A 12018-nucleotide genomic window follows, 5' to 3' on the forward strand; every position below is an offset into this window, starting at 1 on the left:
AGACTTCCGTTGGACAAGTGACAAGAGAACTGGGACCTTGGGAAGGCTTATTGCCACTCAAATTCTAGTGGAAACCAATGGCCGCTGCCAATATTAAGCGGCTGTTGCAATAACGCAAATTTATTTGCAAATGTTATCGAAAGAGGTGGAGAGTATGGGAAATCTGGAGAGACTTGTTGTCACTCAGCTTCCAGACAACACCACAGATTGTTTTCAAGGAGAGATCTTTGATGACCTGAGTGAAAGCTCCTTGTAAGCCAATAATAATAATAATAATAATAATAATAATAATAATAATAATAATAATATGTAATTTAACAGATTTTTTTACTTATTTAAATAAGTAAAAAATATTTATTATTTGTTATTATTCATAACCTACTCTAAATGTGAACCTCTGTGCTGCAAGCACATCTGGATTCGATTAATCTTGGCTGTGATAGATAATCAGAGTATTATTTTGATAATAGTTTTTAAGCATTGCTCTTGCCAAGTAATAGTGTTCGGCATGAATATAGACGCCATGTTTCTGTCATAAAACAGCAATCAATTCCGATCTCATCTGGTAAACCATTTTTAGAGTGGCTCCACAATTTTATGGAATACTAGCAGAGTGTACCGACGTTGCCCGGGATTGAATGATGATCAACAAATGTTTCACACTCCCATATTTTTTATTGTCATCGAAATCGATGAAATAGCCCATTTTTCAATTGAATGGATTGATTGTCTGCTCTAATTGGGGACCCATCACAATGCACCTAGAAAAAGCTTTACATGCCTTTCGCAGTGACTAAGTTCACAATATATTGTAGTCTACATTGCACTATAAAGAACCTACTGTTGATTTTATAACTTTATTTTTATATATAATGGCTTGTATTAAAGTTTAAAATGCAAAAGTCAAGTATCATGCTTGCAATTGTCCTCTAAACAGAAATATTAATTTTGAACGCGTCTTTGTCATATCAAAGAAACTATTGTTGATTTTATACGCCTAGCGTTACTGGTTGTGCGGTGATAATGGCTTGAATTTAAGTTTAAAATTAAAAAGTCAAGGATCATTGTGCAATTGTGCTTTAAACAGAAACATTAATTTCGAATGCATCCCTGTCATATCAAAGAACCTACTGTTAATTTTATATGTTGAGCCTTTCGGCTTATGTGATAATCAAATGCACTCGTGATGTTAGGCTGTGTAAAATGTTGACTTTGGTCAAAATCGCCTGTTCCTTCTTTCATTGGATTATTTCGATTATTGAAGACATTCTGACAGAAAACCTACCTAAAAAACACTCCCAGCCACGTAAAGTAACTTCATGTGAAATTCCATAAAAATTTACCCAACAGTTTTTGAGTCCATAGGAAACGAACTCATAGATACACAGACAAAGTTCTTTTTATATAATAGTAAAGAGTAGAGATTTATTGGAAGCTGACTTCGATGAGAAATGGATTTTTTTATATTATTGCTGTGCTTTTATGACCTTTATGATTGACCTAGACCAACTGTACACTGACATTCTGTGTGCATGCTAAGTTTAATTGGAGTCTATGCAGTAGTTTTTGAGATTGTCGTGAACATTATTTTCTTTGTATAAATAAAAAAAAAGAATTCCTAGTCATAATGGAAACGCTTTTTCAACTAAACCTTGCCTGCCTCAATTCCATTTGAATTCTTGAATTTTTTTTTTCTTATATTTTATCCAAATTGTGTTATTATTTGAACAGAGATTAAATAATCGATACAGAAGTGTAAATATTATGTGCTTTGAATTTGTAAAATGAAAGTAAGTTGGAATTGAATACAAACATTATTTTCTTCTGGACAAATTTAATAGTGTCGTGCTTCCAATCAGCAAAAAAAAAGAAAAAAAAGAAAAAACAATTGGATTTCTTTGTTTTGCTTTATTTACCAATTATATTGCACTCAGCAGTCACACACATTTTTGATAAAATCTCATTTTTCTTGCTCTCTTTACATAATCAAGCATATGAAGTAATCTTGTCAGATTTTCGAAGTCAGACCCAAATAGCATTTAAGCTGACAAATCAAATTTGCTTCTTACTAACAAATTATATTTGTTATTGTTGTACCTCATTATTGGCATTATAATGGCCTACTTAGCTACAATTTATTTTTGAAATTAATTAGTTTGGCCTAGACGATTGCTAATGTAAAGCAATCACCTATAAATAAAGATCACCAAGGGGAATAACTCATTATTTTAATTAAGGATAAAATAGGATTTATTTACATTAAGTTTTAAAATGTGCAAACAAATAAAGATTAAAAATTAAAATGACTCCCCTTCATCTTGGATAGGTGCAGGTAGATACTCATACAATAAACATAAACTAAATCAAATAGCATACAAATTAACATCTCTCTGTAACGTCGCAAGAACAAACAAACAAAAATAAAATAGAAAAGAAATAAAAATCCGACTCGGCATTTTCTTCAAGTGCAAATAAAATGCATTTATTCGTGGTTCTTCCAAAAAAACGCATTCCATTATTTTTCCAAAGACTTATCACACATACACACATGTGCTTTTTAAAAGTCTCTGTCCTCGCCACTTTACCTTTACATCCATCTTGTCTGGCTCGCAACTTGCTTCTTTTTTCCACTATGTCGTGTATTTTTTTCTCTTTTACTTGTGATGCAAGCTTGCACACACTTGCTAATTTGCATAGGTGCTTTAACGATTGCTGATGCTAATATCTTAACTAATCAGTTATCCAATAGCTGCTATTGATTTTCTCACACGCGCCTTTTCACAGTCTCTCTCTATGTTTTATAGTAACAACTTCAGCCTATAAAATCTTCAATGATGCTACTCTTTTACGATCGTTATATTATCGACTGTCGGGACATTGCTTAGTAACTTAGACGATTATTATTACGATTGCTGTTATTTGAAACCTAGATGTTTGAATGCAAAAAATGTAGTGGAAAAATAATGTTGATGAAAACGAGATATTCGATTAGGGTTTGGAATTTGGGAAAATGAAATGTCAGCTAAAATATGTATTCTCAGTTCTACTTGGTAAAACGGAATCTTAAAAACAAACAGTTAGGAATTTTAGTTTTCATAAACAACGAATATATTATATGACAAAGATGAGGTGACTATTCTTTTGTGCTAAGTAGTATTAATTAGTAGTCACGCGATCAGAGAATTAAATAAAGATAGTTATATATATATATATATATATATATATATATATATATATATATATATATATATATATATATATATATATATATATATATATATAATTATTGAAGATATGAAGAGTACTAAAATCTGGGGAGATTGTTGTCACTCAGACTCCAGGGAACACCACCGGCTATTATCAGTGAATAATTACTGATGATGACCTGCGTGAGAATCCTAGTGGTGGTGGTGAAGAAGAAGAAGAAGAAGAAGAACAACAACAACAACGACGACGACGACGACGACAAGATCGCCATCATATAATGAATGGCACTGATGAAAACTGATGAAATGTTAAGAAAAATCATTGAGTGTAGAAATCAACCTACATCATCAGGTAATACTAATCAATCCCAATCAAAGGAAATTGAAACTGCCCGAAATTGAAAAATCTAACATCTTTCAGCCTTCAAAAGAAAAAAATGTTTTAAGATTAAGGAGTGTGCAAAAGAGTTAGGAGGGAGAGTATCATCTAATGAAAGAACATGAAGAATATTGAATTCTTTGAAAAACTTATTACAACTGTTAAAATTCCAGACAAAGTCCAGAAATCAACGGTAAAAGGCTTTTACAATATTGCAAAAATGATTTTCAACAGTTATTGGATGAGGCATGACGTGCTGAAAATTATATAAACATATGAATAGTGTCACTAGTAAAGTTACTCTAGACCGTTCATAGGCTGCACCAAAGAAGAACTGAAGCAGCTCGACCAGAAGACCAGGAAACTTATGACCATGTACAATGCATTATATCCAAAAGATGATGCTGACCGACTCTATGCGAAGAGGAATGATGGTGGAAGAGATAGTGATTATTACACTACCACCTTATATTAAATAACATTTGTCTTTGAGTGGCTTTTGGGCCTTGATAAGTGGTGACTCCCAAGTAAAAAAAAAAATCTTGTCAACATATTGATTATCACCAATATCCTCATCTCAACTAATGTCATATTAACCGGTGTTTAATTTTTTTTTAATCCGGAACGTTTTGTTGTTAATAAACAACCAAATAAAAATGTACATTAACCTTTATTTATATCAGATCCGTCTTTAGAAGAATGTGGCCCCTAGATAACACTTTTTCTGAGTGCACCAAAGTGAGAAGTTCAGGGACACACTGATCTCTTAAGCAACTTTTAAAGTGAGAGACATAGCAAATGAACTGTAGTCAACATTTGCACCTGTCGTAGGCATGTCATAATGCTGAAGTTTCCACTTCAAACTGACTTCATGTGAACATGAAGTAAATATCTACAAGACAGGAGAAATTGAATTTTGGGATTCAAAAGAAATGCCGTTTTTATGAATCACTGGAACTTACATACTTACGAGGTTTCACATTTCTTTTTTTCTTCTTTTTTTTTTGACAATTTCTTGTATGTGTGGTTGAAATTTCTGTGTAATGCCGAATATGATGAGGGATGACAAACGTTGATCAGTCAATTTTGTTTTTGAGATTTTGTTGATTTCATGAAAGAAAATAACTGTTCACATAAATATGTGGAACTGAACATTGCCATGATCTTTGCGGTAAACTTTCCGGAAGGTATGTAAAAAATTAGGTATTTCCACTTCCAAATATTTTGATCTGAGTGAGAAATCCGACTAAATTTTTAATAGTTCCATTACACCCACATGATAAAAAATATCATTTTAAAAACGTTAAAACCTACACATTAGAATAAAGAACGTTTAGTTAATTCTAGAAGTTAGGTGCACCCATGCAAAAAATACATTTAAGCTAAGTTATTATTTAACTTAGATGTTTTGTTATCTATAATATAAATCTCGCCTGTCTGTCAAATATATGTATGTATGTATGTATGTATGTATGTATGTATGTATGTATGACTAAAACTTTCGACAGAGGCAACGGATTTTCATGAGATCGGTATCGTTTTGAAATTCGATCCTACGGATGACAAATATCAAAAAAATTAGCTAAAAAAATTAATTCCTTCACCCTCAATTGGGCACTTTTCTACAGGGAGGGGTCGCTTTTTTCGTCGATATTTTCGAAAGTCATCCCCTCTTTTCGATTGACTAGCCTTAATTTAAACTTTCGCCAGTTCCGGTTTGGTGATAGACGCAACAACAAAGATGTCACTTTTTTTTCACGTTCTTTTACTCCTTCGCGGTACGGGTTCGAGTCTACCTGCCTACTACAATTTATTTTTTCAACACACACCTCCAAACACCCGGGCAACGCCGGGCATTCGGGCTAGTTTCTTATAAGACTTGACTGAAATTTTGCTCTTCCCACTTCTACTATGTCGAAACGCTGTGTAAGCCTTGAAAACTCGGCAAGTCTCTATTGTGTTTTCATGCATGAGTAATTTTGTTCATCTAGCCAAACAGATGAGACTGTCAACGGTTCACATACGGAAAAAGCGACGATGAAAAGAATGAAGACCAGCACGCACGCATGTATATATAAAAACACTTTGTTTTGTTGATTTGTTTTCTTGAATGCAAAGTTACGCTCTGACGTAAACAATGTGTAAAGTTTTGTTTAACATTAAAATTCTACATGATGAATGGATCACGTGTGCAGTATTCTTTATCTTAAGAAACACGATTTCATACACCTTCTGAAATCACGTTTATGCCAATGTCTAATAAGAATATGTTATAGTATCCTTCTGCAAATGTAATTTGTCATTTTGTAATTATTTTTAAAAGTACAGAATTATACGCTATATACTGAGATATAGACACAATTGTTTGGCTGTTTTTGTTTGTTTTTTTATTATTGCATATCAACCCTTTTCGGGTTATTTAATGTCGAATCCAGTTATTTTGGAAACAGTTTTTATGCTTCAAGGTCTTTATATTTTCAAATATTTATTTGCAGAGTTTGGTTTGGTTTGGTTTGGTTGTTTTACAGCATATCAACCCTTTTCGAGTTATTTCATGGTGAATCCAATTATTTTGTAGAAGGTTTTTATTCTACAAACTATTTTTATCTTCAATCGCTAGTTTGGAGTGTTTGGTTTGGTTGTTTTATAGTGGATTTTATCGTTTTTGTTCCCTAATGAAATCAGAAAAACATTGAATCTTGCCATGAAGTTCCTTGAACAATTTTACTCTTGTTGGAACTAATTTGAATTAAACAGCCATGTATGTATAGATAAAAAAAAAGGAAATTTCCTAGGAATGTATACACACCTAACCACTAGACCGAGATGATGGCTTGCAGAATAAAATGAATTAAAGTTGTGAATACTTATTAATAGAATATTCTTCCTATGATAATCTGCAGAGATAGGCAATCATCCGTTTAAAAGCTTAAAAAATAGAAAATACATTAAAAAAAAAAGAAAATGTCTCATATTATCAGCATAGATATAATCTCAAAATATGATAATTGTTGAAATAAAAAAAGAAAAAAATGATTGAACTTTACCCCAGCAACCACTTGTTCCTGCATCAGTTCTATTACTGTTTCCCACAATTCCTCAATAAACAATGGATAAACGGATTGTTGTAAGCGGCGTTTCAGTGTGTCCATATTACTTTGGACATAATTTTTCAAATCCACCGAAGACTGTAAAAATAAACAACAAAAATAAATATGAAAATAAAATTTTAAAAAAAAAACATCTTCAGAAAACAAAACATTTTTTTTCTCTAGAGATAACTATCATTATTTGCTCAGTAAGTGTTCTGCTGAGCTCTAATCTAAGGTTCCTACTTATTAAAGATTCACAAACAAAACTTTTCTAGTTAAAACCACTTTCCTCTGTGTATCTAAAACTGAACGGAACTTCTATGAACAAAGTGTCTTTACTAGAATTACCCATTTGTGGAGCATAATAACAAGGGACGTCTTCCTAGCCGACTAAAACAAGGTCGCTTTCAAGTTCACTATAAACAAATTTTTGTTGTGTCATCCTCCTAAAATTAATTAAATTCTGGCCAATAACAACCATCGTTACAAATTCTGACAATGTTGTTTCACTGTAAACCTGATAAACTCATTAACACTTATAGCACGGATGCTCGTATGTAAATGCATTAGAAGTTACGTCACAGAGACGAGATAACACTCGAAATCTTAGAAGAAACGTGGAAAACGTTCTACATCACGTCGGTGACGTCACGGCAGTAACGACGAAGAAAGAAATGTTGTAGTACAAACCAAAAAGCGAGTCGGGGTTATTTCCTGTTCTTTTGTCTACTTTGCGATTGAGGCCACAACGTGTGTACAAGTGTACAACGTTACAGTATCCTCGAGTGGTATTTTGACTTTTATAAACAGTGACTTGTTAGCAAAAAAAAAAAAAAAAAAAGAACTATATATTTCTCGAACAAACATTTGGGATAAATCTTCCAGTCTAGGAAATCATTCTTATTTATATTTTATTTTTAGACAAGGTATAATTAGTATTGAAAAGAACTGGAGACAAGAAAAGACTGGCTTTTTAGACAGGATTACGTTTTAGGAGAGAGTAGCATATTTGAAATTGTCGGCAACTAGAGAAGCAGTTCGTTTGTATAATTTGGATTATTCAGACTACTCTTCTCATTATTTCTTTTATTAATCTATAAATATAAAAGCGAAAATGTTTGTGTGTGTGTGTGTGTTTTCGTGCATGTCCAAGAAAGGCTTTTTCCGAGAACCTCTCAGTCGCCTCACAACTTCTTGAACTTTTTATATCGCGCCTAAATGATAATATCTACGAGTTAACAACCGGGGTCGCCTGTCTATTTAATTTGTCCGACTTTGAAAAGATTAATATTCAACAATTTTCGATCGCCGCATGTGCATTAAGCTTTTTCGTATAAAAAAAAGAAGCGAACAGACTCGCAGTAAGTAAAACACTGTCCCGCACTCAAAGTTGACATCATTAACTCGTCAAAAACGGGCAGCTGCCGTTAAACGTCGCACGTTTTTTTTTTCACACTTTATTATTTTCCAACTGCGCGTCAAGGCTTCGTTTTTTTTTTTTAAACAAACACCCGGGACACCCGGCCAACGATTTTTATTTTCATTTACCCCAAAACACACACACCTACAAACACCTGGGGAACGCTGAGTACCCCCGCTAGTCTATAATATAAATCTCACCTGTCTGTTTAAATGTATGTATGTATGTATGTCTGTCTAAAACTTTCGACAGAGGCAACAAATTTTCACGAGATCGGTATCATTTTGAAGCTCGACATCTTGGACGACAAATATCGAAAAATTGTCCAAAAACATTAATTCCTTCACACTCAACTGGGTAGTTTTATACAAGGAGGGAGTCGATTTTCTGCGAGCCATTTTTGCAAGTCATTATATCAGTTGGATTGACTTTGCCTAATTTTAACGTTCCGAACTTCCGGTAAGACGGCAGATATTCTTTCACTTTCTTTTCCGCCTTCGCATCACGGGTTCGAACCTGCCTGCCTACGACCATTTCTTTTTTTTTTTTTTTTTGGTCAACACACACCTCCAAACACCCGGGCAATGCCGGGCATCCAGGCTAGTTATTTATGAATAAATAAATACTCTTCTTATCTTGGATGTTTCAATTAATGTAATCTCTAGGTATGGTTTTTAAAACAATGATCATTATAGTTCTGAATTTTTCTTTTGACAAATGTGTTCTAAAAATAGCTATTTTAAAAAAAGTTTTTGATGTCTTGAGTGTCTGTGATTAAAATCCATCGCCCAAGAAAAAGGAAAAATTATTTCAGATGTAAAAATGGACAGCTACTTTTTGACCCCAAGAACACTGCCTTTCCTGCATTATACATCATCTTAAATCGTCTTAATTCAATATTTAACTAAATCCTTGTATTTTAATAATGCATTAATACTGTATCTTTATTTGTTACTAGCATTTCAGCTCGACGTTGCTCGGGTGTTTGGATGTGTATGTTGAGCAACAAAAAAGAAAGTGTTAGTAGGAAGGCAGGCTCGAACCCGTACCGCAAAGTAGGAAAAGAACAGGGAAAAAAAACCTTACTTCTATGCTGCTACGACCACCGCCAAACCGGAAGTTACATTTTTTTTAATTTAGGCTAGACAATCGAAAGGAGAGGATGACTTTTAAAAATATCGGCGAAGAAAGTGTCCCCCCCCCCCTGTAGAAAAGTGCCCCCCCACTGTAGAAAAGTGCCCAGTTGAAGGTGAAGATATTAATGTTTTTAGCTAATTTTTCGCTATTTGTCGTCTGAAAGGTCCAACTTCAAAACGATATTGATCTTGAGAAAATCTGTCGCCTCTGTCGAAAGTGTTGGGCAGACATGCAAACATACATACATACATACATTTATATATTGGTAACTAAAAATTTTTGACCCAAACCAATAAAAAAGCTTGCCCTATCTCTGAATACCCTTTATGTAAAATTTCAAATGTTTAGACCAGAAATTGTATGAGTAATTTGGTAGAGAACGCAGAGGTCAAATTTTTTTAAACTTTGACCCTTATTATGACCACTTAAAATTTATTGTTTTGGATTCAAATCAAGTTATTAAGTTAGTCCCATTTCCAAGGAACCTATATCTAAAATTTAAAGTGTTTAGACCCAAAATTGTCGGAGGAGTTTGGTAGAGTTCTCAAATGTCAAATAGTTGAACTTTGACCCCTTAACAGTCAAATTCCCGGCCGAAAACCGATCATAAAGATGTTCCCAAATCTCAGTACCCTGTATATCAAATTTCGAGTCTGTAGACTAAAAATTGACAGAGTTATTGCGTAGGGAAATGTACACACACAGACATACAGACACACAGACACGTTCACTGTTATAGATGTACTAGCATGGGTTCCCGGCGTTGCCCGAGTATTTGGAGATGTATGTTGAGCAAAAAGAAAAAAAAGTGGTCAATTTTTTTAAACTTTGACCCCTATTATTACCCGTTAAAATTTATTGTTTTGGGCTCAAATTCAGTTATTAAGTTAGATCCGTGTCCAATAAACCTATATCTAAAATTTCTGGCGGAGGAGTTTGGTAGAGTTCTTAAAAGTCAAATCGTTAAAATTTGACCCCTTAATTGCCTGATTTCTGGCCGACAACCGATCGCATCGATTTTCCCAAATCTCATTACCCTGTATATCAAATTTCGAGTCTGTAGACTAAAAATTGACAGAGTTATTGCGTAGACAGACACACAGATACACAGACAGACACTTTCACTTTTATAGATATATAGATAGATAGATTTAACCAGTTTTCAAACCACTTTTTCTAATCCAAATTAATACAAAATAATGAGTCTGCTCTCAATGCTGATACATAATTTCAAACCTTAGAAGACAGAAATTTAAAAATCGATACAAAACATCAATAGTTATCTGTAATACATACCTTTACTTTATATATTATCTATCTATAAGATAGATACATATTAGCCATAGTTTGAACTTATACCTAAAGTTATATTTAGAAATTTTATATGTTTTCTCTCCCTTAGATGGGCAAACATATTGATCTCTGCATGAAAACTAAAATCTGAAGTTCGAAGCTCATTTTTAATGGTACCCTTACTCATTATACGATACTTTTTCCACAAATCATATTTACTCCTCGTTTATTCTAGTAGATACTAACCTTAAATCTACATGCATTACTCATACATACTCCCTTTCCACTCCATAATATGTGAATAACCATATCTTCTAATCTTCATCTTACTCTGGGAAGTATAACTTCATAGCAGATACTAACTACCTTTGATGCTAATGCGATTAACTCTAACTACCTATGCAGGGGCGTAGAAATACCTGGCTTTGAAACCAGGTGTGGGGATAACCCTCTCGGTGCTGATGGACCCATAGATCTCGTCAGGTTATCCATCTAAAAGAAAGACAACTCTGATGTTAAACCTGTGCCATTGACCTCATACATCTTGGTACCAAACGGGAGAGATAGGCCTCCTCAGTCTTGGTCAACAACCTCTCTTGAGCTGGTGACGATCAAATAACTAGTTTGCAAACCTAAACTGCTTAAGGAATAGGTAGGTTCTGCCTATCACCTGACTGCCATACTCCTTCTTTACTTATTGGCAAGGAGCAAAGTGCGATCACAGGGGCTCATTAGAGCTGCTCAGTGCTTGGCCTTGTTTCCTGACTAGGGAAATAAATGCTGTTTCCTAGACTTGCCTCATTCCCTTCCCCTTAAACTAAGCATCTTGGGGGTGCTTGTTTATCATGTATGCTAACATGTTTGGACTGGGTCAATCTTATCTGACAGGTTTGAGGGTACCGATTTGACAGCTTGTATGGCTGCTGTATTCTGACTGACAGTACAGAAACCCTAACTCTTTGGTACCACTTAGAGTGACTGATCTATCATCGGTTGTATAATATCAGGATGATTGTAGCGCCATGTTGTGGATGGAAAGGCCAATTGGCTTGGCTTCTCTAACTACACTGACACAGCTGGTAGCATCACACATAACTTTTCTATATTCCATTCCTCGACACAGACAGTAACCTTCCCGACCCGTCTCCCAGATCGTCAGGACCAGCAAGCCTCACTTCTAGGCCTATTTCTGACCACAGTTCTTGAAGATTGTATGACAAATGCCCATTGCCCTCTCAGAAATGCTGATTACACTGTGATAATGATAAACATCACCTTAAACTCTCAACCCTAAGTTGAAGAGCCATTGCTCAAAATGACTAGGTACTACAATAAAGCTGACTGGGATGTCATCACGGATCACATCAGAGATGTTCCATGGGGAAATATTTTTTCTCTTCCTGCTGAACAGTGCACAAATAAGACCACTGAATTGTTCAAAGTGGTAATTGAAGCACATGTTTCCACATGCAAGTTCTATAGCAACCCCCA

The 12018-nt window shown here is 34.3% G+C and overlaps 1 protein-coding gene across 2 annotated transcripts in view; it reads right to left on the reverse strand.

The window, feature by feature from the left end:
- Nucleotides 1–12018, reverse strand: part of LOC145245783 (protein unc-13 homolog D-like) — a 513002-nt gene that overhangs the window by 134113 nt on the left and 366871 nt on the right. For both annotated transcript variants that reach the window (XM_080107524.1, XM_080107446.1), the window contains exon 21: nucleotides 6633–6773. In XM_080107524.1, the coding sequence (XP_079963650.1) occupies nucleotides 6633–6773 (141 nt within the window). The remainder of the gene's footprint in view (nucleotides 1–6632; nucleotides 6774–12018) is intronic.

This window comes from Euprymna scolopes, chromosome 1, assembly GCF_053919585.1.
Source record: "Euprymna scolopes isolate OS-2025 chromosome 1, ASM5391958v1, whole genome shotgun sequence".
Lineage (NCBI taxonomy): Eukaryota > Metazoa > Mollusca > Cephalopoda > Sepiida > Sepiolidae > Euprymna > Euprymna scolopes.